This window comes from Sabethes cyaneus, chromosome 3, assembly GCF_943734655.1.
Source record: "Sabethes cyaneus chromosome 3, idSabCyanKW18_F2, whole genome shotgun sequence".
NCBI classification, from domain to species: Eukaryota; Metazoa; Arthropoda; class Insecta; order Diptera; family Culicidae; genus Sabethes; species Sabethes cyaneus.
The window spans coordinates 163,685,288-163,712,460 of NC_071355.1; the positions used below are offsets into that span (position 1 = coordinate 163,685,288).

General features: G+C 42.0%; 1 protein-coding gene across 1 annotated transcript; it reads left to right on the forward strand.

Moving 5' to 3' along the window:
* The first annotated feature begins 6,905 nt into the window (after window positions 1-6,905).
* On the forward strand, window positions 6,906-26,005 carry LOC128741591 (protein sly1 homolog). Its single transcript, XM_053837524.1, has 6 exons — window positions 6,906-7,061; window positions 7,123-7,282; window positions 7,346-7,647; window positions 7,708-8,656; window positions 25,308-25,449; window positions 25,506-26,005. The coding sequence occupies exons 1-6, from the start codon at window positions 7,034-7,036 to the stop codon at window positions 25,824-25,826; spliced, it is 1,902 nt and encodes a 633-aa protein (XP_053693499.1). The 5' UTR covers window positions 6,906-7,033; the 3' UTR covers window positions 25,827-26,005.
* The last annotated feature ends 1,168 nt before the right edge of the window (window positions 26,006-27,173 follow it).

The window sequence follows — 27,173 nt, forward strand, 5'->3', positions numbered from 1 at the left end:
AGAATGGCCTGCGATGCCCGAAAGCCAGAGGAAGAATTGCACGCTAATGTCCACGTGTACGTTGTCATCGAAAAGGTAACTATCCAAATCGAGAGATTCTACCACTGGAGACGCATTGGTAGCTTATTGAAATAAGCGTTGCAAGTAGTCGACCAAAACAGACTGGCTCAAGAGTGCGTATCTTCAAGCACTGCTTGGTAATTTAATCCACCAGCTGCTCTTCACATGACTGGGAGCTGGGAGCAACTCGTCCAATCCGTCAAGCGAAACCTGCCTGAAATGAAGCTGTCCACCCGTCCAAACGATGAGGAACTACGAAACGTGTTAATCGAAGTAGAGGGTGTCCTCAATGCACGACTACTTGCATACATTTTGAAGAGCTGTGGGAAATTATGAACGAAAACGGCTTTTCCGGGAAGACTGATTAGGACCACGATGGATGGTGTTTGGTGCTGTGTGAGGATTTCGTTATCAAGCCCGTTTGAAACATGCAGAGGACTTCGACAAGGCGATCATATTTACTGTCTCCTGTTCAACATTGCGCTGGAAGGCGTTTTGAAACGTGCGGGTTTTAACATGCGGGGCACGATCTTCAACAAATCTAGTCAATTTATTTGTTTCGCTGGGGGCGTGGACATTGTCGGAAGGACGCTCCAGGCGGTTACTGGGCAGTATACCAAACTGATCTGAAGTATCTTATTAATATTTTTTGAAACGATGATTCTACAATTGATGAAGGGGCGGTAGGGACGCCAGCTGGCGGGTGTTGTGGGTTCGAATCCGGTTATAATCTCTGATTATACCTTGGTTCGACCCATGCACCTTCCAGCATTGGACAAAAGTTAGGAGTCACAACGACGACTTGTTAAGCGTAGCTACGTATTCCCCCCCCTTACCTTTCCACTCCTTCCTCTCTATTTTCCCAAAACAAATTTCATTACTTTCCCCTACCGTCCCTTCATCAATTGTAGAACCATCGTTTCAAAAAATATTGATAAAATATGTTTGACCACATTTCAAGGTCAAGACTAAAAACTCGAAGTTGGTCTGAAGTATCTGTTAGCAGGAGGAACCGAGTGAGATCGAGCTCGCATAAGCAAAATAGTGTGGCAGTCGAAGGGGACGAGCTCGGGGTGATGGACGAATTTGTGTACCTCGGGTTGTTGATGACGTCGGCTAACAACTGCAACAGAGAAATACGCAAACGCATTCTTACTGGAAAGTTTACTACGAACTCCAAATGTACCATACACAAAAAGCTAATAAGACCGGTAGTCGTTTATAGGCACAAAACGTGGACAATACTCAACGGGGACTTGAAAGCATTGGCTGTTTTTGAACGTCATGTGCTTAGGACTATCTTTTTCGGTGTATGTGAGAACGGTGTATGGAAGAGAAGGGTGAACCACGAGCTGGCGCAGCTCTTCGGTGAACCGAGTATCCAGAAAGTTGCTAAAGCTAAAGTTTCAGCTTGGACATGTCGTGAGAATGCCCTAAAAATGGTTTTACCTCGAATTCGGTTGGTACCAGACGCAGAGGTGTGCAACCTGCTCGACGACGGCCCAAGTGTTCATGACTTGGAAAGTGTGGGACAGTCGACAAATTGGAGACGCACAGCCATGAACCGACTTAGCTGGCGGAACATTATATTGCAGGTCAGATCCTGAGGGGCAGTGAGCCAGGATAAAGCAAAGGATGGCATTGACTACCAGCTTGTTTTTTTGTAAGATCTAAATTTGAGTTTTAATAATTTAGGTTTTACCGCCAATGCTGCAAAAATCTATGCAGAATTAAATAAAATCCGATATGTTTTCATATCGGCATCGAAACGAGAGGTACGATCTACGCCAGACTGAACGCGGAGTCTAGGAGAATTGGGCTAGAAATAAATGCGTCGAAGATCAAATACATGAAAGGAAGAGGCTCAAAGGAAGCAAACGCGCGCCTCTCACAGACGGTATCCGTTGACGGCGAAGAACTAGAAGTGGTAGAGGAGTTCGTGTATTTGGGATCGCTGGTGATCGCGGACAACAACACTAGTAAGGAGATCCAGTGGCGCATCCAAGCGGAAAGTCGGGCCTACTTTGTCCTTCGTAAAACGCTACGATCAGGAAGCGTACGCCGCCGCACGAAACTAACAATGTACAAAACTCTTATTAGACCGGTAGTTCTTTATGGACTTGAAACCGTGACTAAAAGAAAACTTGGTAGAAGCTTGTAAAGCCACTTTAACACCCTTAAGCAGCCTTAAAGTAGTTTGAAAGCTGTGAGTCTAATGAAAGCTTCCACTCTACACTTTAACACCTTAAAACGGTTTGATGTTTATGGCTGTTTAGAAACAGATTGTTTATCAGAAAACCAGTAGAGTGGAAGCTTTCATTAGACTCACAGCTTTCAAACTACTTCAAGGCTGCTTAAGGGTGTTAAAGTGGCCTTACAAGTTTCTACCAAGTTTTCTTTCGGCTCACAGCACACATAATGTCAGATCATAGAATTTCGCAATTCGGCTGACAGCAAAAGTTTGTTAGTTATCGACATTATCGACTGCTTCACGCTAGGCGGGTTAGACTTCAAGTGTAAAGATATTCTCACTGTCTGTTCTGCAGATGCAAATGGGGCGGATCATAGGTGAGTGCTTATGGATCAAAAGATGGCATGTTCAATTCCCGAAAAAAAAAGACATGCATTTTTAATTAGCTAGCTTTACTTATAAGAATTAAAGTTATTCCAAATGAAAAATATCGCGTTCGACAATGTTCACGGGAAAATAAAAATGACGCGTTCCATTTTTTTTTAATTTAAAATTAGATTTTCTTTTGGCTGCATAAAGGTTGATGAGACGTTGATTATGCGGCTGGAAGAGCATATTGCAAAACTATTTTTTTTTTTTTTTTTTTTTTTTTTTTTTATTTTGTCATGTTTATTTAAATTAATATTTACAATTCAAGAATAGCTTTTAGCGAGTTTGTGTCTATTACATTATTGCAGTCATTAAGAAAACATATGTACTTTGAAACTAGGTTTAGTATTTTGGTTTTGCTTATTCTCGATATTCTATTGAGTACTGGTTGATTAATGTCTACATACTCCATTCTTCGTAGTCCGGGAAGGCACGCTGCGATCATCTGCTGCAGCAGTTTCCATGCATCGGCTGCTCGCGGGCACTCGACCAGTTTATGCTCCAACGTTTCTACTGCTGCGTGACAATACAAGCACTGTTCACTATCAACACGCTGAGTGATGTACATTAAGCGGCGATGCTCTGTTTTACCATTTACGAACAGATAGAGCACCGTTTTTTGATCTGACGACAGCCGCTGGTTCCGCAGTACGTTTGACCATATTTGACACCAGTTTGCTGTGGGGTTCTCACGCTCTACCTTTGGTTTTTCTGTACTGTCCACTAGATAGCGATGGATGTTATCGGCGGATGGGTTCACTAGGATGTGCGTTGGTAGTAAGGCGATTTGCTGTTGTAATTGTTTTATACACGGGCAGTTAACTGGCAGATGTGTTCGAATTGTATTTGCTTCCAGAAAGGATTTATAAAATTGCATGGACTCCAATTCCCGAAGATGTCGGTTAACGAACAGTGCCTTGCATTTAAAGGCTGGTAATTGTAGATTCAGTCCACCTTGCCTTCGGTTGCGTGCCAGTTGTACCATTGGTATTCTTGCGGGGAGGCCGTGCCAGAGAAATTTTCCCATCGCTGACGTTAACTTACCCACGTGCGCATTGGTTGGTTGCAAAACGGAGGCGATGTACCAAATTTTGGAAGTTGCGAAAGTGTTGAGCAAAGTTACCTTTTGCAGTAGATTTAGAGTCCTCATTGTGTGCAAAAACAGTATTCTGGCGAATTTTGTTTGTAAATCATCCCAGTTTAGTTTGACCATTGTTCGTATAGAGTTGGTATAGATGATTCCTAAGATTTTTATGCTTTCTGTTGTCTTTAGCCACGGTGCTTCAAGCGGTTCCCCGTTAGTGCCACCAACATCAATAGACATGGTTTTTTGGAGATTTAACTGCGCTCCAGAAACGCGGTTAAAACGGCAGAACATATTGTAAATATCCGGTATTTTCCTAGCGGACGTGATTACTACGCTGATATCGTCAGCGTATGCGACGATTAAATCGGTTGCACATATCTGCTCCAGCTGATCTAGCAACGGTAACAGATAAAGCGCAAAGGTAAGGGAACTCAGTGGGTTACCTTGAGCGATCGAGCGCTGCATGGCGATCGGTGGCGATAGATGTCCATTGATGAGCAGGCGAGAGGATGAGTGTTCCGCAAAACGTGCAAGTAGTGCCACTAGCCTCGGATTAAAGCCGAGTGAGCACATGTTGCCGAATAGAAATTCTCGGTTAACCCGATCGAACGCATGGTCCATATCGAATGATATTAGTTTGCCTCTCTGTTTTCGTTCGATTAGTTGCGCAATACGGTCCTTGATAGAGAGTGTGGCTTCGAATATGTTGTGCTCCGAGTTGGAGCATTTTTGTACTTTGCCCAGTACGCGATGTGTCTGCACGATTGTCATCAGCCTTCTCTTTAGAATGCGGCATATTAGCTTGTAGTCAAAGTTGAGCAGTGAGATCGGCCTATACGACCGCGCAGTGTTCCCGCCGCCCTTCTTTTTAACTAGCACTATTACACCGTCTACGTACTCAGTTGGAAAATTTGATTCGAGAGCTTCGTTTAATATCAGATTCAATTCTCTGTGAATTATGTCGAACGTTCGTAGAAAAAACTCTCTTGGCAGTCCATCACTTCCCGGAGACTTTCTCGCGGCACTTGTTTGGATTGCTGTAAAGATTTCGGAAGTTGTTAACTCGTTCATGCAAGCGTTATTGGCGCCGTCGTCCTGCGGGATAACTCTCCTGCAGATAAAGCTGTCGTCTCGTTGAGTTTCGGTCCTATTCGTTGCATACAGTTGCGTGTAGTATTCAAGTAGATGTCGTTCGATGTCTTCGGCTCGGTCGAGAGTTTCTTCCGCTTCAGTCTGCAGTCGGTTAATGATAGTTCGTCTTCTTTTCCGCTCTCCGAGCTGGTAAATGGAGAGTGGTTCGCCGGCTACGTGGACTTCGTTACTACGTACGAATAAGTGTGTTACTTGTCTCTGCATGCTTAGCATTTCTGCTTTTAGTCGGTTAATAGTGGTCAACCTACTAGGGTCTCGGTAATACCCGTCATATGCTGCTTGAAGCTGTGCGTACCGCTGCTGGTATTCGCGTTGGAACTCGTCGTGGGAGATTTTGGATTTCCAACAGAAGAAGCTTTTAATTTTGGGCTTGGTGTAGTGTATCCACCAAGTCATCCATGATGGGAAATTGCGGCGCTGGCGAGTCCAATATTGCCATTTTATTTTGAACTCGTCAATATTTTCCGAAGTTAGGAGTTGAGGATGGAGCGACCAGAATCCCCGACCCCGCTCTCTGCCGAGATTCGGAAGGCACAACCGTGCGGTGACAATTTTGTGGTCTGAGAAGGAGCAGACGTGTGTGTTTACATCTCGCAGCTGGTCACACAGTTCTGTGTTGACGTATATGCGGTCGAGGCGTGACATGGCATTGTGTGTTATATACGTATAGCCCGGTGTCTGCGGGCGTAGTTTGATCCACACATCATGGAGAGAAAGTTGTCGGACTGTCGTATTAAGAGATGGACTGTTATTGGACCCCGTTGTGTCGCACTGTCGGAGCACACAGTTGAAATCACCTGCGAGGATCACGTTTTCAGTACGGTGTCGAAGGTAGTACGCGATCGTGTTGTTAAAGAATCGCTCTCGTTGTTGCCGTAAAGCAGTTCCAGACGGTGCATACACGTTGCAGAGCGTCGTGTTAGCTATTCGCAGCGCTATCAATCGACCATCCAAACTTTTCTCGATATGGGAGAATTGTATATAGTCCTTCAGTGCAATTGCCGTTCCCCTCCTTGCTCGTTCTAAAAATACAATTGACAGCATTGTGCAACTTGGCTATTTAAAAGCGCGCAAAAACCTCTATTAAGCTTCATCGCAGCTTCGAAAGCAGCTTTTAGCAAGTCTGAAGCTTGATAAAATCACCAGATTTAGATGTTCAAGAGCTGAAAAAAGGTTTTTATTTCTAAACCTAAACCATAGTTCAGCCACAGGTTGAATAAAATTAGATATAAAGGCGTTTGATCAGCCTGAAATTGTTACTTGGGTGCTTATCTCTGGCGAATCGAATTTAGCTCATTTTAGATGGCAGTTTTAATTTGCTTCGATTGCGGTGTACGTAGTAAGCTGCTTAAATCCGATATTTATTCATTAATTCCATATTCAAGTTAGTACGACCTCGGCTAAATAATTCGAATAGGGTAACCAACGGTACTTACAGCAAAATCAAACGGAAGTGTCCAAATTATGTACAGCTGCTGATGGGGTCGAAAATACGTTGGTTACCCTAAAGAATAAAACGAATTCATTGTGATTTTCCAGAGGTTCCCCCTATACTGTTGCGTGGATTAATCATGTTCGTAAAGTGCAACCACGACTGAACGATGTTAAACGTACTAGAACAGCAAAACTTTTTGATCAGACGTCTAGTAATTGTTAGTGCAACCAGATTTACAAATTTCGTTATCCACTATATTCGCTGTTGATTGATCATTTTGAAATGACACATAACTCCATTTGAATTTAACGAAACTATGCTGGTTTGGTTCAGTTAAAGCTTAAATTCATGATTAACGAATAATACGAATAAAACGAAAGATAAACGAATGAGTACAAATTGATTTGTCATTTTTAAGCTTTTTTAAATCGACAAGGTTAATTTGTGCATTCGCAATATAACCTGGCATCTTTGCCAGCGATAGCGTCTGACGGAATTGACCGATTTGACGTTATCAGTCAAAAAACATCAACGTCACTCGTATATTTTTGTCCACGAATGTAATTTCTAGATAAGTAATGTAGAATATTGTAGATATTTTCTAAACTTTCTAAAATCTGCTTTTATTGTGAGAAATATTTGGTTTGACTGTACCTTTATTGCTCCGTGTGGTGTCAAAATGTTGACGTTAAAAGATAGGCAAATAAGTAAGTTTGGATAAGTAATTTCAATACCGTTGTAAAACGAAACTTATTTCGTCATCTCTAGATGCAATCAAGCAAATGCTTAATTTGAATCAACCCCAGACAAAGGTCTTGGCTGCGGAACCGGTATGGAAATTGCTGATCTACGATCGTGTCGGGCAAGATATTATTTCACCTCTCATTGCTATCCGTGAACTGCGAGAACTGGGCGTTACACTACACATGTAAGTAAAACATCTGCTAAGTAGTTTGCGATTGCATTCCGTGATACAGTGCCAATATTGCAGTCAGCTACATTCGGACCGAGACTCGATACCGGACGTTCCGGCTATTTATTTTTGTGCTCCCACCGAGGAAAATTTGGGTCGAATAGCGCAAGATTTCCAAAACGGATTGTATGATGTGTATCATCTAAATTTTATATCACCAATCTCCCGACAACGGTTAGAGGATTTGGCTGCAGCTGCACTGCAGGCCGGTTGCGTGGCAAACATACATAAGGTTTACGACCAGTATGTCAATTTTATAACCCTGGAGGACGACATGTTTGTGCTTAAACATCAAAACAGTGATCTGCTTTCGTATTACGGTAAATACTAACTGTGTTAATTCATTTTATTTTTTGTTAGATTAACCAGTTTTTTTGCAGCAATTAATCGTGCAAATACACAGGACTTTGAAATGGAAAGTATCATGGATAGCATCGTGGACAGTCTGTTTTCTGTTTTTGTTACGCTAGGAAATGTTCCAATTATCCGCTGTCCAAAGCACACAGCTGCTGAGATGGTTGCTCGCAAGTTGGAAAAGAAACTGCGGGAAAATCTATGGGATGCGCGCAACAACTTGTTTCACATGGATGCGACTCAAACTGGAACATTCAGTTTTCAGCGACCGTTGCTGATACTAATGGATCGGAACTTAGATATGGCCACGCCGCTGCACCATACCTGGACCTATCAAGCTCTAGCTCATGATGTTTTGGAGTTGTCTCTGAATCGAGTAATCGTGGAAGATGACAATGAGAAAGCGGCTTCCACTGGGGCTAAGTCAAAAATGAAAGCATGTGATTTAGATTCGCGCGACAAATTTTGGAGTTCACATAAGGGTAGCCCCTTTCCGACGGTGGCCGAAGCGATACAGGAAGAGCTGGAACAGTACCGTTCGTCGGAAGATGAAATCAAAAAGCTAAAGTCTACCATGGGAATCGACGGTGAAACGGATGTAGCATTTTCAATGGTCAATGATAACACGGCAAAGCTAACGAGTGCAGTAAACTCACTGCCACAGTTGATGGAGAAGAAGCGTCTGATTGATATGCACACCAAGATTGCTACTTCTATTCTGAGCTTTATCAAAGCTCGACGGCTGGATTCATTCTTTGAACTGGAAGAAAAGATCATGTCAAAGCAGGCACTCGATAGGGCCTTAATAGAAGTGCTTCGTGATCCAGAGTTTGGCACACCGGAGGATAAAATGCGACTTTTCATCATCTACTACATCTGCAGCAATATGGCGGAAGCAGAGTATCAAAGGCTGGAACAGGTTCTGAAGGAGTGCGGATGCGATTTGGCACCGATGCCGTACGTACGAAGGTGGAAGTGAGTATTTATTTGAAGCCCGTATCCATTGCTTAACATTAGGAGAGAGGTAATTACCGGTGGGAGTTGAATGTCTACGGCAATGACTTTTGATAGTGGGAAAATAACTTGTTTGTCACTTGAAAATAAGCAGTTTACGTTAATTTTCATGTCCCTCTAGTCTTCTGGTCTAAAGATACTTTCGCTTGTTTCGAACGACGGCTGCGCGACGCCGTGCGACACATTCTTATTCGGATAGCATAGTTTGACCGTCCGTGAATTGCCCGCGATTGATGATGGACTCATGGGCTTTTGCTCGGAGACTTGTCACAACTGAAGCGATTGAGTGGGCCGTGAACAGCTCTCCATACAAATCTCCTGGAACTGATGGAATATACCCTATTCTACTGCACAAAGGATTCAAGTACTTCAAACACATTCTGAGAAGGATGTTTGTGTGTAGTATTGCGATTGGGTACATCCCAACTGAATGGCGTGTAATATCCATTAAGTTGATTCCTAAAGGTGGACGCGCGACATACGAGCAAGCAAAAAGTTTTAGACCAATCAGTCTAACGTCTTTCTTGCTTAAATCACTTGAGCGGATTGTTGATCACCACATCCGCGAAACAAGCTTAGCAGAAGTTCCTCTTTATTCAGCACAACATGCTTATCAAAGTGGCAAGTCTACAACCACTTTATTATATGAGGTGGTGGATGAAATTGAGGTTGCTTTTTCACAAAAGAAATCTTGCTTAGGAACTTTTTTGGATATTGAAGGCGCGTTTGATAATGTAGTTTTCGCTTCCATTTTGGAGGCTGCTCGTTATAATGTACCTTCAATAATCATAAAGTGGATAGAACAAATGCTTAGTAACCGATTGCTTTTTTCGTCCTTACGGCAAGCAAGCATTTGGAAGCAAAGTGTTTGTGGATGTCCACAAGGTGGCGTTCTCTCGCCTCTTTTATGGAACCTTGTGGCGGATGGCCTACTGAGGAAACTCAATGGTCTAGGCTATCCGTCATATGGTTTTGCGGATGAGATAGTCATCCTAGTAGTTGGAAAGTGCATAAGCACATTATTTGACTTAATGCAGCAGGCACTACGCGTCGTGGAAACGTGGTGCCGAGAAACTGCACTTTCGGTCAATCCAAGCAAAACATCTATCGTCTTATTTTCAAGACGTAGAAATACCAATAAAGCTCGCGCTCTGCGCTTTTACGATTCGGATGTTGATGTTGTAAACGAGGTGAAGTACGTAGGATTGATTCTCAACTCCAAGCTTGACTGATCTACAAATATTGATTTCCGAATTGAAAAAGCGTGCGTGGCCTTTGGGCAATGTAGACGAGCAATTGGCAACTGTTGGGGGCTTAAACCCAAATACATACACTGGTTATATACGGTCGTTGTCAGACCAATACTGGCGTATGGTTGTCTTGTATGGTGGCAGAGAGGGGAAGTTGTGACTGTCCAGACAAAGCTAAACCATCTTCAAAGGATGTCTTTTTTGATTAAAGCAGAGGAGCGTTTGGTGCGAAAAATGTTAGACTGAATACTGGGCAAGTTTCGATCTGCGGCTAAAAATATTGGGCTTAGCGTGGCACCGGGACTCCAACCCGGAATTTCTCGATTAGTACTTAGCCGCAGATCGAAACTTGCCCAGTATTCAGTCTAACATTTTTCGCACTAAACGCTCCTCTGCTTTAATCAAAAAAGAGTTTACGTTTGACAGCGATAAAGTCAGTACCAGTAAAAACATTCAAAGGATGTGTTTAATGGCAATGTCTGGTGCATTTACTACAACTCCTACTGCCGCCCTAGAACCTATTTTCAATATTAAACCTCTGCATTTCCACCTGAAGCAAGAGGCACTAATATGTGCTTATCGACTACACGCGATTGGCCTCTGGCAGTCTGTGGACGGTTCCACTGGTCATACTCGATTGTGGTCGCAAATTGTTGCTGAGGACAAGTTTGTCCTTGTTCCTAGCGATGTAACGCTCATGCGTACTTTCCCGCATAGGACTTTCTCAAGTGACTTTCCTCCTAGAGAGGAGTGGATGTCAGGTTACATGGAAAGGAAAATTTCCGACTATGTGGTCTGTTATACCGATGGTTCCTTGTACGAAGGTCGCGCGGGTGCTGGTGTTTACTGCCGTGAGCTGAAATTGGAGGAATCCTTTACGTTGGGTAGTTACTGCACCGTTTTTCAAGCTGAAATCTTTGCAATTATGTGCGGAGCTCAGTTTGCACTTCAGAAAGAACTGATAGGCAAGATTATCCACTTCTGTTTTGACAGTCAAGCCGCTATAAAAGCCCTTTGTGCGGCTAATTCTAAATCTAAAACAGTCATCGCCTGCCACACTCAATTAGAAGAACTAAGCATTCTAAATGTCGTTTATCTGGTTTGGGTTCCTGGCCATTCTGGTATAACCGGAAATTAATGGGTTGATGAACTAGCAAGATCTGGAGCAGAAAAGTCGGTTTTCGGACCGGAACCTGCTTTACCAATTGCGGCATGTTGGATAAAACAAAAGATTCGATCTTGGTTTTCATCTCAACATGAACGTTATTGGGAAAATCTTGAAACTTGTCGTCGAACGAAAAGTTTCATTGTTAAGCCTTGTGAGAAGGTTGCGAAATTTCTTTTGCAACACTCAAAGGTTAATTGCAGTCTTGTCAGATCACTGACTGGTCACTGCAGACTAAATTATCACATGGCTACGATTCAGAGAGCTGAATCGTTTCATTGTAATTTATGTGAATCCGACTACGGTACACCATATCACGTAATTTGCAACTGTCCTGCAGTAGCACAATTACGTCATAGGATCTTTGGATCCTACATCTTAAATGAATCGGATTTTAGGAAACTAAAATTACGAGACATTTTGATGCTTCTTACCGAAAGCGGTATTGAGTTATAAGCTCTTATTTATAAAGAGTATACCCCCAGGGGGTGTACTATTGATAAGTTAACTACCAAGCATTGCAGCATCCCCTCGGGGGTACAAAAATCTCTCGGTATGCATATGTTTGTGTTTATCCAAATTCCTCATCCACCCCTTCCTATTCCTCCTGTTTTCCTTCCCGTCCTCATCAGGTAAATGGTGACACGGGCAAGATTGGCAAGGCACAAATCTTCCACATGATTGTGAGGAACGTGCTGCTCGAGCCAAAGATGCTGATACCTGATACCTGATACCTTCTGGTCTAAAGACAAGCAATACTTTCGCTTGTGTCGAACGACGGCTGCCGGACGCCGTGCGACACATTCTTATTCGGACAGCATAGTTTGACCGTCCGTGAATTGCCCGCGATTGATGGTAGATCAGCTGAAATTGCACAAAAAATCATCAGAAGGATGCTTGGGAGTAGCAGATCATACTCCGTATGTGTTTTTTAGTGATCCAATTTTTTGTGATGATCAATAAAAAAGTTGGCTACATCCAATGCTTGGAAGCTTGGAAGGGAAAAGAATGTTAGTCCGACGTTGTGCGACAAATTCCTACTGGGAAATCTCATGTGAGATCTGCCTGAGCGCTCTCGGAGGCGTCATCTAAGTTGCTTTGCATATCATTTCGGCGAGTAAGACAATGTCGTTGACTAGGTCGAGGTCGTTAGAAGATTCCAAGGCAATCCTCGATTTGGTCTACTGTCAATTGCTCCAACTAATATCTCATCCATAACGTCGAGAAACAAAAGCGGTGATAAAATGCAGCAGTAACCCTTATGGGGTCGGACAAGACGTCGTCGTGCAAAACCTTGCACGAGAACGCCTCGTAGTGAGCCTCGATGAGATGGACTAGCTTATTTGGAACTCCCCTATGCCTAAGTTTGCCCCAGATGTTTTCGTGGTTGAGTCGGTCGAACGCCTTTTCGAAGTCAACGAACACCAGCAGAAGAGAGTCCTGGCATTCGTTGATCTGCTCCAATATAATGCGGAGCGTTGTCTTATGGTCTACACATGATCGGCTAGCACGGAATCCAGCTTGTTGCCGCTGGAGAGTAGCGTAGATCTTCTCCTGGATCCGGTGGAATACCTTACAGATTACTTTGAGAGTAATACAGAGCAACGTGATACCACGCCAGTTACCGCATTCAGTTAGGTCTCCTTCTTAGGGACTCTGACCAATATGCCCTGCATCCAGTCCACCGGAAAAGTTGCGATTTCCCATATATTGCTGAAAAGCTGATGCATCATCTGGGCTGACAAAGATGGGTCAGCTTTGAGCATTTCGGCTGAAATACAGTCTATCCCTGGTGCTCTATTGGATTTAATACTCTTGATGGCTGCTACAATTTCATCCAGCGATGGCGCCTTCGAGTTGACGCGATTAATTCGATGAACTTTCGGCGGCGGTTTCTCCTTGTACGGCTAGGGAGTTAATCCAGGCTCTCTTGTCCCGACTACAAGCACGTTTAACAGCCCTCTCCAGTTTGGCGTATCGTTGACAGGCATCTGTCGTAAGGGCCAAACAGAATGCTGCGTCAACGCGCCCGGTAGCGTTATTCTGACAGTTTTCTTAGGGGTTTACTGTCGAATTGACGCTGATGGATGCGTTGACGCAGCATTCTGTTTGGCTCTTTAGCCGATCTGGTTCGCGCTCGCTCAATGCCGACTTTCGCCTCTCTCTGCTCGTCGATCATCCTCCAAGTTTCATCCGAGATCCACTCCATCTGCCCGCTGCGCGCTTTGCAGAGGGTTTCATCACTGGTCGTGATGAAGGCGTTCTTGATACCGGTTCATTGCTCTTCGACGATTCCACCAGGTGGCAACTCCGAAGCTCGGCATTCAAGTTGTTCGACAAAGGCCCTTTTCACCTCAGGATTCTCCAATCGGCGGACGTCGTAGCGTCACCCAACTTTCTCCTCCCGTCGTTGGACACGTGTGAACTCGCCAACGTATCTCAGCGATAACAAGATGATGGTCGGATGCGATATCAGCGCTGCGTTTGTAGCGTACATCAAGAAGGCTTCTTCGCCATTTTCGGGTGATGCAGATGTGGTCGATTTGGTTTTCTGTTCGGTCGTCGCGGGAAACCCACGTGACTTTATGTACTGGTGTATGGGGGAAGAGCGATCCACCAATGACCATGTTGTTATTACTACAGAATTCTGTAAACAGCTCCCATTCGCTCCCTTTTTGTTTTCGCTCATTTCTGCTAGGCCATAGCGTCCCATGACGCGTCCAAGGTCCGCGTTGTTTGAACCAATCTACGCGTTGAAGTCGCCCAAAAGGATTTGAATGTCCCCCTTCTGGATTTTCTTATCCATACTGTTCAGCTGGCTGAAGAAACTCTCTTTCTCCTGCAGGTCGGCAGCATCTGTTGGCGCATAGCACTGAACTGCTGTAAAGATTCTAACCCGTGTTCTGAATCAGGCAACGATTATTCTTTCGATTATCAATTCCCACTTCATCCGGGCCGCGTGTGCCCCTCGGTTCAGTAGGAATCCAACTCCTCTTTCTCGAATACAATTTTCACCTCGTATGCCAGAGTTGAGCAAGACTTGCTCGGATGATGTCTTGTGTTCGCCAGTACCCGGCCATCGGACCTCGCTCAGCCCCAGTATTTCAAGCATCAGGCGACCAGCTTCCCTTGCAAGTTAAGTCAGCTTGCTCTCCTGGGTATATTCATATTGGGGTCAGTATATTCCATGTTCTGATTCGTGTCCGTGTTTTCATGTTAAAGATCGTTGCCGATAATCCACATCGATTGCTTCTTTTATTTTCTGTAACGTAGAATTGGCCCAAGGACGTTCTGTAACGTAGAATTGGCCCAAGGTCCCTATCCCGCTGACGGGGCTGTCATCTTAGAGTATGCGGGAGCCACTGCGGCCCTTTCCCTGTTTGCGTACGACAACCGAGATTGCCTAGCCCAGCCGGCACCACGTGGAGATTAGGGTTAGGAGTTAGTAAACGGAGGTTATATATTAGCACATATTCACTCTTTGCCAGGCAATTGTTACGGGACATTGGAACAAAATTAAAAATACATGTCCCCAGTTCCATCTAGTTCTAAAGGAATTTTTTTAAAGGCCTCAGCTTTTTATCTTTACTAAAAATTACGTAGGGTTTAATAAATTACTCTGGTGCACAAAGAAGAATTGTCGAATAGGTTTTGGAATCAAATACAGGGTTTCAGACTAAACAGCTAAACAGTGAGCTGTGCACAATCCGGGGACTTCTCACCGAACACAGTCCCGCTCTTTATCATTTAAACAGTTACCTTCCGCTTTTACACTTGAAAGTTCAGCGCATCTGCTCTGCAATTGCAGGGCTGTTGCTTTATCTAGACATAACTTCTTCGGAAGTTGGCTGCTTACTATTTATAACTCTAACTCAACTTCATCAATGGGTATGAGCAGTCCGGGAACTGTGTACAGCAATCGAAATTTGCACCAAAAGACGACCATTAAGACTGCCACAGTGGCCTTTCAACCCAATGCCTTTCTGGCATACAAAAAAGGGCCTGGCTGCTTAATCTGCACAGAACCTCGCGCGCTGTAACGCCGGCTCTGATTTTAACATCATCGGCAACAAAATATGCAGCATCTGGGTGGCAATATGATAGAAAGCTCGTTGCATTCTAAGATTACATCCCTGTGGAGAGAAGCTCTAATTCTAACGCAGAGCTTGATTTGTCAGATAGGATCTAAACAAGGATGTCAGGACCAAGGCTTTAAACATAAGACTGGCAACTCTATCCCTACCCTGTGTGTTTGACAGTAGCACACATCTACTGTCAGTTCGGGTATTATTTGCTAAAATCTGGCTATGATATGAAAATATGAGCTATGGCACATTTCAAGTATAGGTAGTGCATATTTTTGATAACTGTGATCAATAATTTTAGTAGGCTATCAGCGCAGGTTTCTCTCTGAGAGAAACAATTCGGTGGCCGCTTGCAGAGAGTCCGCTGTTCAGTAGTTTCCAGCTGATTGACGGACGTTTGATGCCCGGAGAGTCTTGTTTTGAGATGGTTAGTAGTCATACCAATGATATACCGACTCACAATCGTGGCATTTTATACTGTAAATGACGTAATGTTCTTCTGCCAGCATATCGCCTACGCGGTGAAACTCATAGAACGTATAACGGCGTCACGCTGCTTTATTCGCGCAAATGCTTTGATGTGGACTCTGAAAACATGACTGCTTGGCAGGACTTTGGCTTGCTTTAAGCGATCTTTTTTTTACTGCAGCCACACCACCGCGCATTCAGATTCACACCGTCCGTTTCGAGGTGGAATACGAACGCTATACATGACACGTCCAGCAGTTTGCTCAGGCATACATACCTGTGATTATACAGCATTACGAATGCGTTCTGATCTTTTTACCTTTGTTATACTATAACAAAGGTTTAAAAATTGGTCGAAAAACACGAAATTGATCCGAAGTCACATATACCAATCGATAGGGTTCGACGATTTGAGCAATGTCTGTGTGTGTGTGTGTGTGTGTGTGTGTGTGTGTGTGTGTGTGTGTGTGTGTGTGTGTGTGTGTGTGTGTGTGTGTGTGTGTGTGTGTGTGTGTGTGTGTGTGTGTGTGTGTGTGTGTGTGTGTGTGTGTGTGTGTGTGTGTGTGTGTGTGTGTGTGTGTGTGTGTGTGTGTGTGTGTGTGTGTGTGTGTGTGTGTGTGTTTTTTTTTTTTTTTTTTTTTTTTTTTAACGAGTAGGGAAATCTGCTATCAGACACCTGAAAAGACAGCTCAGGGAGTGGGGTTTGGTATCCCGTGAAGATCGTGGAGATCCAGACCCACTAAAACCCTACTCGAGTCTCCAGCCTCAATCCCCCCTGGAACCACCTTATCGGTATTACTTCAGGGAGGGGCTATTGTGCTTAACGCACGCTCTTAGATAACTACTGGACTATGGTAGTTAGGCTGTTTATTCGCCGTTGATCGGCTTTCCAACGATTTTGTAGCTCAAGTACGATCTGGGTAGCAGCCGCATTGACCGCACCCCAGACGTCCGAGCTAGAACACATCCTTTGGACTAAGTTATCCGGAGTAGTGTCCTGTCCGCTAACTGCCATCATGTTACTTCTCACACCCTCGAAACGAGGGCATATGAAGAAAGCATGTTCTGCAGTTTCCTCAACGTCCGCGCATTCAGGACACTCGGGGGACTCCGCATGCCCAAATTTGTGCAGATACTGTCTAAAACAACCATGCCCTGACAGAATCTGTGTCAGGTGGAAGTTGACTTCGCCATGACGCCTGTTGACCCATCCGGATAGTTCCGGGATAAGTCTATGTGTCCACCGGCCTTTTGTGTGTGTGTGTGTGTGTGTGTGTGTGTGTGTGTGTGTGTGTGTGTGTGTGTGTGTGTGTGTGTGTGTGTGTGTGTGTGTGTGTGTGTGTGTGTGTGTGTGTGTGTGTGTGTGTGTGTGTGTGTGTGTGTGTGTGTGTGTGTGTGTGTGTGTGTGTGTGTGTGTGTGTGTGTGTGTGTGTGTGTGTGTGTGTGTGTGTGTGTGTGTGAGTGTGTGTGTGTGTGTGTGTGTGTGTGTGTGTGTGTGTGTGTGTGTGTATATGGATGTAATGATTTTTTCTATCGCCTATTTCTCAGAGATGGCTGAACCGAACGGTACGCTATTACTTATGTTTGAAAGGTGTTATTGTCTAGTAGATCACTATTGAGTTGTTTCGTGATACGACGTTTCGTTTAAAAGTTATAAGCAAAAATGTGAAAAATTCGTGACACGGGTTTCTTCGGAACTACATGACCGATTTCAACGATCTTAGTTTCAAATGAAAGCCCTTATTAAAGCTAAGTTGTTCAGGAATTTTTAATTAAGCATAAGCATAGGATACCGCCCGTGTGCTGCTACTCCGTTATTGACCAGAACCGATGAAAATTGCAAAATGATGGCTGGAAAGAGCATACTTGGGACAGCACGCTATTCCTCATTGTGCAACCTTATCAGGTCCCTGCATGCTGATCAATACCGACGCCGGCCACGTCCGAATGCGGGTTCTGGAGGGATGGGAAGGAATGTTAGTCCAATACTTGTTGCTACTAAAGACCAGGGAATCCTCTGCATCTTCACAAGTATTTCGGGAAAGGAATTGTTGTTAGTAGATGGGGGAGTTATATGAGACTAACCTGACTATTCAAAAATTTTCTGGTAAAGCCAGTAATTACGAAAATTAAGATACCTTTAAAAAATACCTTTTAATAAATTTAATATAATGCCATTGGTGCTCATATACAACCATAATTTGATAATTTATATCTAAAAATATTATGCACATGCGAGATTTAAAGTGACTCGAAAACCTCGTGACAAATTTGAATTTATTATACCTGAAAACAAAAATCAAGCATAATGAAACAAGCCCATATAGTTCCTAAGTTGATAAGCATTTCCTCCTATCAACGCTAATATGCAGAGATATAGCGCCCTACACGCTTAGTTGTTCAGGAATTTTTAATTGAAAACAAACAAGTAGTTTAAAAGTTATGCTTAAAAAACCTGTTTTGACAAGGTAATAATTATCGCCTGTTTCTTAGAGATGGCCAAACCGATTTATGCGCTATTAGTCTGATTTGAAAGATAATATATCCTAATAGATCACTATTGAATGGTTTTTTAATTGGACGTTTAATTTGAAAGTTATGAGCAACCGTATACACCACACCAAAATTAACAATAATTTATAATGATTTTTACCAAGATAATTTACCTAATTTAAATTATTTTAATATCAAACGAGAGGTTTTGACACTACGAATATATATGCAAAATTGCATAAAAATTGGTTTCACCGGTTAAAAGATATTAACCCTCGAACACTCGCGCCAACTTTTATAACACAATTACTCGTGCGCACAATAGCCCCAAACCAAAGAAAACGTGTGCACTAGAGTTTTGACTTGGAAAACTTGGTTTTAGGTTTATCGAACCTTTGGAAGAGTTTCTTGAAATTGAAAGCTCTAACGTCTGGTGGAATTTAAATTTTGATTAATCCCCCTAAAAGTGAAATAAAAAAAATATTTTTCTTCAGTGTCAATATAACACATTGATGTGTTCTGCAAAGTTTTAGAACATTTTATTACAAGAAATTTTGCTGAAGACTGTAACCTTCTATCTCTTCAGCGAAGACAGAGAAATCTTATTTATTGTTTCTGAATTTGTAAAATCAGTTTTTCTAGTTAAGCTCTTTTTGTAATTGTTGTATGACTTTTTCATGTATTACAAAGTTATACAAATAGTAAAAATACACAACTTTGCTGAAAATAGTATACCTCTATGTTTGCTTGTTTAGGATCTATGGAACTTTGATTATAAAAAATACCCTAATTTTGACTCCGCATTACTCGACTACCAGCAGACGGATACATTTTAAACATTTTGCATTTGCTGATAGTTTTGCTGCATAAATTTTCCCAACAATTTAAATTATTTATGCATTGAATAATTATGATATTTTGCTCACAGTAAGTTTGTTGAAGAATATACGTTAGTTAAACTACGATTTGTAACTTTTTAACAATATGGGGTTGAAAAACCTACACGTGTTGTATAAAATACAACAACGTGAGTTAATAAAAATTGATGAAAATTATTTAAGAAAACTCTATTGATGTGATTCAAATAGAATGGCATTACAGGAAACTATGCATAGTTCAAAAACCTATAAACTAGATCTTTACTAGACAATGTATATGCTAAAGGATAAGATTTCCACTTACAACTTACTTGTATTTGCATTTACTCAGATTAATAACAACTTACTTATCCTTACTCGGCAATTTCATGAAAAAAGGATCTATCAAAATTTAAAAGTGTTCCTATTTTGTTCAAATTTTGTAAACTTATTCAATTTTCAAAAATTTTATGTAAACCAACGCACAACGCAACGATAACCAATAGATGAATTATGTTTTGAAGACGTGTCGATTTCTATCTCAAATAGCAAGTAAGACCGTATAACAAAGGTTCCTTTCACCACTAGGTGGATTAAATCGGGTTTTTACATTATCGTTTCGATTAAGTTTCCTTTACCCTTTGGAACAACGAATGACTGCAAAACAGTCAATTGACTGGTAGACACCACACTAATGAAAAGCAACTGCGGTGACGTATGATTCAATACTGCAAAAAAACAACCACTACACTACATGTGCATGTAGTCGATTGGACACCGTCCGCCACAAATAAACATTTTGCTTGCGTCGGACCGACTCCGGGCGACAAACCGTTACTGTGTATAGTCGATTTGGAGACAAAAAGAGAAACGAAAAAATACGTCACCTTATACTGCCGGTCTGTTTGCAGTTTACACTCTTCAATATGAATGCAATGCAGGAGAACGACTGTTGGCTTCTCTTGAGAGACCACATGGATTGTATGCGGCAGTCGTCACAAGCGGCAGATTGACTGGATTCAAAAAATAGTCAAATGATCGTTTTTGAAGCGCAAGTTTAATGCCACAAAGTGTACGCATTCACGGAGTCACAGTCAACCTGCAATCACTTTTCAAGCCATGGTCAGGATAAAAAACGACAGGATTGAGTGAAGAGCAAGCTCCCTTTTTTAGTAAAAATATTTATATTACAAAAAAAATATGACTTGGATTTGTCACAGTGTTCAACGAATAGTTAAAAGAATTTGTTAGAAAATGTTCAGAAAATTTAAATTTGAATGTGGTGAGCTCAGTTGAAAACGATGTCTCCCAAAAATATGATCAAATTTCTACTCATAAAGTCTTATCTAATGAAGTATTTGAAACTGACTTGGATGAGGTTCGGTCAATTATTAAAAACTAGTTGAGCCCGAATCTTACGATCCGAAAAATGTAAATGTCTGTTCAGAAAACTGCACTTACATTCGATTGGCCAGTGTTTGCGAAGATATTTAATCTTTGTATTAGTTCTTTGAGTTCTTATAATGCATAATATAGCTCTAAGATCTCGCATTGGATTTTATTTAACTGACAAAACATTATCTTCTCTGTGCTGATGCTATAGGTGGGCTAAATGGCTCTTTTGTGTGAGTGACATTGAACCGTCCATTTTCTGTCACGAACCGATTCATATGGTCGGTGTTAAGCCAGGCAGAACCAAGTGACAAAATTCTGTCTTCGAGTAAAACGCATTCAAAGTTTGCTGCTCTGTATGGTTTATAGCTATCAATCGTTCGAAATCATCTCATAACTCTGGCTGTTTGCAACGTTTATGTAGTCTGATTAGAGTAAAATGTTGCTCAGAATCGTTTGCTGTCATTAACTCATTTTTTTTTTAAAATTTTGTGTCATGGTCCGGTCTGATTTAACACCGACCATATAACATCGCGGAAAGCAATCGAGTTGAGCAGGCGAGTCGAGCAGTCTAATCAAGCATTCGAGTCAAGCAGTTGGGTCGAGCAGTCGAGTCGAGCAGTCAGATCGAGTAATGTGGTCGAGCAGTCGAGTCGAGCAACTAAGTCGAGTAGTTGAATCAAGCAGTCCAGTCGAACAGTTTAATCGTGTAGTCGAGTCTAGTAGTCCAGTAGAACAATTGAATCGAGTAATCTAGTCGAGCAGTCGAGTCGAGCAGCTAAGTCGAGTAGTGGAATTGAGCAGTCCAGTCGAACAGTTTAATCGAGTAGTCGAGTCTAGTAGTCCAGTCGAACAATTGAATCGAGTAATCTAGTCGAGCAGTCGAGTCGAGCAGCTAAATCGAGTAGTGGAATCGAGCAGTCCAGTCGAACAGTTTAATCGAGAAGTCGAGTCTAGTAGTCCAGTCGAACAATTGAATCGAGTAGTCTAGTCGAGCAGCTGAATCGAGTCGTGCAGTCCAGTCTAGCAGTTGAGTCGAGTAGTCGAATCGAGCAGTTGAGTCGGGAAGTCTAGTCGAGCAGTCGGGTTAAGTTCAGTGGTTCAGTCGAGCAGTTGTGTCGAGTCGAGCAGTTCAGTCGAGTAGTCCAGTCGAGCTATTGAATCGAGCAGTTGAAACGAGCAATCGAGACGAACAGTTAAATCAAGCAGTTGAGTCGAGCAGTCAGGTCGAGTGTTTAAGTCGAACAGTAAAATCAAGCTGTCTAGTCAAGCAATCCAGTCGAGCAGTTGAGTCGAGCTGTCAAGTCGAGCAGTCGAATCGACCAGTCCAGTCGAGCTGTTCAATAGTGCAGTTAAGTCGAGCCGTCCACTCGAGCAGTCAAGTCGATCTGTCCAATCAAGCAGTTCAGTTGAGCGGTCCAGTCGAGCAATCAAATCGAGCAGTCTAATCGACCAGTCCAGTCGAGCAGTCTAGTCAACCAGTTGAGCAATCGAGCAGTCCAGCAGTCGACCAGTGAGGTGACTGAGAATAGAACTCATTGCTACGAAAACATGACGTCCTGTCAGGGGCCTGTTTTTAATTACCGATAAGCCTTTTATGACGTCCTGTTAGAGACCTGGTTTTGGCGACAGACAAGCCTCTTATATAGATGCAAGAATATGAAATCACTTGGCGACGATGGGGTATTTCGGCATATTAATTCTAATAGTGTTCAAAAGTCACCACTTGTGATTGAACATACAATATGGTATAGGATGGTTACTCTTAAGCACTTTATGTAATCGAATATTTACCCCAATAATAAAAAGAATTATTTTAAAACGTCTTAGGGTAGATGCTCCACCAGTTTTGGTAGTACCAGTAATGGTGGAAACTCGGAATATTTGATTATTGTTGCAGATTTTGGTACAAGTTTGATAACTAAGCGTGTAGGGCGCTATATCTCTGCATATTAGCGTTGATAGGAGGAAATGCTTATCAACTTAGGGACTATATTGGCTTGTTTCATTATACCTGATTTTTGTTTTCAGGTATAATAAATTCAAATTTGTTTTCGAGTCCCTTTAAATCTCGCATGTGCATAATATTTTTAGACATAAATTATCAAATTATGGCTGATTGTGTAGTACCGTTACCATTATACACTCAACCCCCGCTAATATGAAAAACAGCTCGTTCAGATTGGGCGAGTTCATTTTCAATCTGAATATTTGGTAACTCTATTCATTTTCACACACACGCAAGACGCGCACCCTATGAACTTGTTGTTTTGATTTGACGAAAACAAACGTTTTGAAAACATCTCAAACATGCGCGAATTCTAAAGGTTCGGTTTGTATAATACGAAATTGGCTCGGTAGTTTCGACTAAAATTGTCTATTTTGAGTGCTGGAGAAAGATAAGTTGCATATGAGCTATATTGCCAAAGCTCCTGAGCAAGAGGAAACGCATTAAGATTTTTTGCTTTTTTTTAATTTACCGGTCTACTTTAACGTCAATTGTGTGTGACGCTTGATCGGTTTTTAATGTGAACGCATTCATACCACCGGGGTACAGATTAAAAATGTTCTGATTAAAGAAGGTCATACCAACGGGGGTACACGGTACTAAATTTATAAAAATATGTGATCTTCATTTTCGTGATACTGGCTTTACAAGAAAATTTTCGAATATCTAGGTTAGTCTCATACTTACATCTCAAGCCTCTTTATACACTTTTTACGATTTTCGAATTATCGTGGGTTCTTATGACAATTTTGGAGTTGACACGGTTTTTATGACCATTTTTGAATTAACGCGGTTTGTTTACATCATCGAATTGACGCGGTTTATTCTGCGATTTTTGAATTTGAGTGGTTTTTCGACGACTTTGAATCAACACGGTCTATTTTGTGACGATTTTTGAATTAACGCGGTTTGTTTTTACAACATATTTTCTATTACGGTTTTTTGTAAATATTATAGGACAAAAGTGAACACAATCATCATGCTATGGGAAATGAATGATTCGCGGTAGAACGGTTAAAATAGTAATGCGCATATAAAACATCAAGAAAGCGAGGGCAAGAAGTCAGACACGGACAAAAAAGGAGACGACTGATTACGATGATTGTAACATGACAATTCACCGACAAAAATCTCGAGCTTAACTCAAGTAAATTAAGTCCTCTTGGTCCTCGAGGAACGGCGTTCAATTGACTTGCTATGGTTAGTTCGGCGGGCTTAGTTTGTATGGTTAACTCGCGAGTCGGGCCGAGAACCAATTAGCAATACACTGCAGCTCATCAACTCGCTAAAAAAAAAGATTTTGGTACAAGTTTGATAAGTATCAAACTACTGCTAGTCTGCCAGTCTCATTTCATAGGTACGATAAGTATCAAACTTGTACCAGAAAGCAAAGCAAAGCCTAGGTACTACACTCTATTATCAAAACTTGACCTTCTGTTTTATACGACAGACTTCGCACCCAGTTGTTAGAGTACAGGACAATTGCAGGGCCAGTTGCTACGATCCTGTTGACTCTAACAGCCTCTTCCAGCCGAGATTCGAACCGCACACTTGTACAAAGATCTGCAACAATAAAGAAATATTTCGAATTTTCACCATTACTGGTAGGGTACGGAAGGGTATTTCCAGCATGCTACTAAATTCGGCATACATTACCTTTTTTTGCTGCGCTTTCCCAAATAAAAACTTTGCCGCTATATAACAACACTGAAACGAATGTAGCACTCATAAGCTTTAATGTGTTATAACTATTTTCATAAAAAATTGCTATATTTTATTCAATAAACATCAAAACCACTGTTTTTCCACTGTCACGTAATCAGGCTGAAAAAACCAGTAGCAATCGCTAACGCGTATCCGCTCTTCATGATGGTTTGGAAAACACACATTTATGATCACGTATACTTATTCTAGCAACTAAACAGCTGTGAATATGATGTCACAGAACAATTCTACTTCTTTTTATCACGGAAGAATACAAAAATTCCCCTTTGATATGAAAATATAAATCAATTTTCATTCACTATCAATCTGCAGCATTTTGCTTTCAATTTCACCATATGGTGTTTTATTTACACTACTACCTAGATGTGATGCAGTTGCGCTTGAAACTCTACTATCGTGATGACATAGCTAGTATGTGAGTGACAACCACTTGCTTCTGGTGCTAATGTATATGTACGATTCAATGATACAGTGGCGCCAGCAGCAAACTGTTGTCACTGCAAAACTAGTTATCTTCAATGAGCCGGTATCTAGGCAATACCGACACGTTGTCCATCGGTCTCTCTTTTGATCTGTTTATGAAAAGCATCTAATCCCTGTGCAGGCTATTTCGGATGGTCGGATTTAAAAACACAGACACCACTATAGAAAATGGGCCCAATTTAGCCGCAGCGACTTCATCATTTCGCTCGACTATAACACAAATTCGGTAGCGTTTCATTAAGACCAAAATACACGCCGACATTCAGTAAATATTATTCTATCAACTGGTACCATAAAAATCTTGTCTCGAATGAATATAGTTTCAACGTAATTCCTGAATATTGTTTAGGCTACCACTTAATGGGCTGAAAATACCCTTCCGTACCCTACTACTATAACTACTGAAGCATCTAACCTATAGTAGAATCTTTACGAATGCTTCGTCACAAAATATTCACTATGAAATACTTCGTAACATGAAATATTCCCTGCACCAGTATTCCGGAGATACGTATTTCATTACGTAGTTACTTAAAACATTGTTCAGTGCTGGGGTGAGAAATTAGGCTTAGTTGAATCAAAGAGGTAGTGAAAAGAATGATACAGTAGAATGAATCAGCTCAGTCGAGAATACCCACCATGAAAGTTATGAACAACTTAACAATACTTATTTTTTGCCATTCCAGGAGTATAATGAAAAGCACAGTTTCAAATCCTAACCAGTATGAAGGTAGCGGCACCAAAACGGTATCGATGTTTTCTAAGTTGGTTACGCAGGGTTCGTCGTTTGTGATGGAAGGTGTTAAGAATCTGGTTGTCAAGAGACATGTGAGTGATTTTAATTGCGTTGCTTTATGGTCAATTTAAATGTTTTTTTTTGTTAGAACTTACCGGTTACGAAAATCACTGAACAACTGATGGAGTGTAGAGCGGGCGGCGAAGTTGACGACTATCTCTATCTGGATCCGAAGCTGCTGAAGGGTGGTGATGTGGTACCGAAGAATCGTGCACCATTCCAGGATGCCGTCGTTTTTATGATCGGCGGTGGTAATTATATCGAGTATCAGAATTTGGTGGACTTTATTAGAACGAAACAAACCGCGGCCGGTAATAGGAGAATAATTTACGGTGTATCAACATTGACGAATGCGAAACAGTTTTTGAAGCAGTTGTCGTTGCTGGGTCAGGAGATTGGTGGAGCGTAACGCGGAAAAAAACAGTTGTAAAGGGGCTGGGTTGAGTTGAGGATAAAGCGACGTAACTATGGAGGTACTAGTACTACGCTAAAGCGCTAATTCGTTACATTGCCTGTTTTGTAGCTATTCAAATTATTTCGGAATAAAAATATACTTTTCAACAGCGCAGTATCTATTTATAAAGATTAAACGAAAAAGTTTAACTGGTTAAAGCACTTCGAAAGCAATTACCTACTACGTTCTTCTCCTGTAGCAACACAGACATTATTCTCTAAAAGTGAAAAATGCAAATGAATCTTTCGATAAAGCTACACATTTCGTGAGGTGTGATTGCCCCGAGATTAAGGCAGACCCGTAACAACAATTATCAAATTGATTTGTTCCACCAAATTTGGATACGGATTGCCTCTGTCTGTTGGTAGATTGACGTAATTGAGCATAAACACCGGCATTCACACCACTCTGCCTCAGTATAACGCTTCGTGCGGCCTTCATGCACTCTTCCTAAAAGATGCATTACACCGTGGAAGTTGGTGGTTGGTGCACCAAGTAATTGAGGTGAGAAGGGCTACCGCTAGCGCACTACGTAAATATAAAGCAATCCGGTATTGTGGATGATACCTTTTTTGATATCACCGCACTTCACACCTCCTTCTTCGACTGACACGCTGCAGTGGCTCAAGTGGTCGCTTAAAACAAAGCCGTAAATTGCCGGCTGGAACTGGAAAGCAAAACAAGATGCGAACCTCGCGACTGTCAATGGAAAGCATGCAGTTTCCAGAACGTACGATGGACGGTTGTTCTGCAGACTGCAGACGCAATCAAATCAAATCGATGAAACGTGATATGACCCCAATAAGGTAGCACGAGGTGTGAGAAAAAGCGATAAATAAGGAAGTGTGGCTTACGAATATGGAAGCGGGTTGAAACGAGTGGTGATCACTCAATTAGTTTGTTGTTTTGTCGGATATGCGGAAACCTGGCGCCGGGACTCTGTCGTTCGTTGAATACAACATTGATTGACAATAATTATTAGTCGATAGTATAGAAGCCGCTTTTGTTAAAAGAAATTCACAATTCTTTGTTTTTCGATTTCGTTAGCCAAGGTATTGCGATAGAGTTCGCATTAAGTGTGCATTCTGATTTAGGCTCCTGGAAAGGAATGGCTATTACGACGAACGCAGACATAAAAAGGAAAAACCGTTGTCTTATTCAATTCAAACAGCCTACCTCACACGATGAATTTTTGGTGGTCTCGCTGCAACATTTCGGCTAGCGCGGGGAAATGTTTGTTCCCGTTGGGAATGCAACAATGGGAGAGCTTTTATTCCAGTGCAACTTGTGTCGATTCTGATT

Coding starts and splice junctions, on each gene's coding strand:
- LOC128741591 (XM_053837524.1), top strand. CDS start 7,034: ATGTTGACGTTAAAAGATAGGCAAATAA. Junction 8,657..25,307: donor CCGTACGTACGAAGGTGGAA/GTGAGTATTTAT, acceptor TTGCCATTCCAG/GAGTATAATGAAAAGCACAG. Junction 25,450..25,505: donor ATCTGGTTGTCAAGAGACAT/GTGAGTGATTTT, acceptor TTTTTTTGTTAG/AACTTACCGGTTACGAAAAT.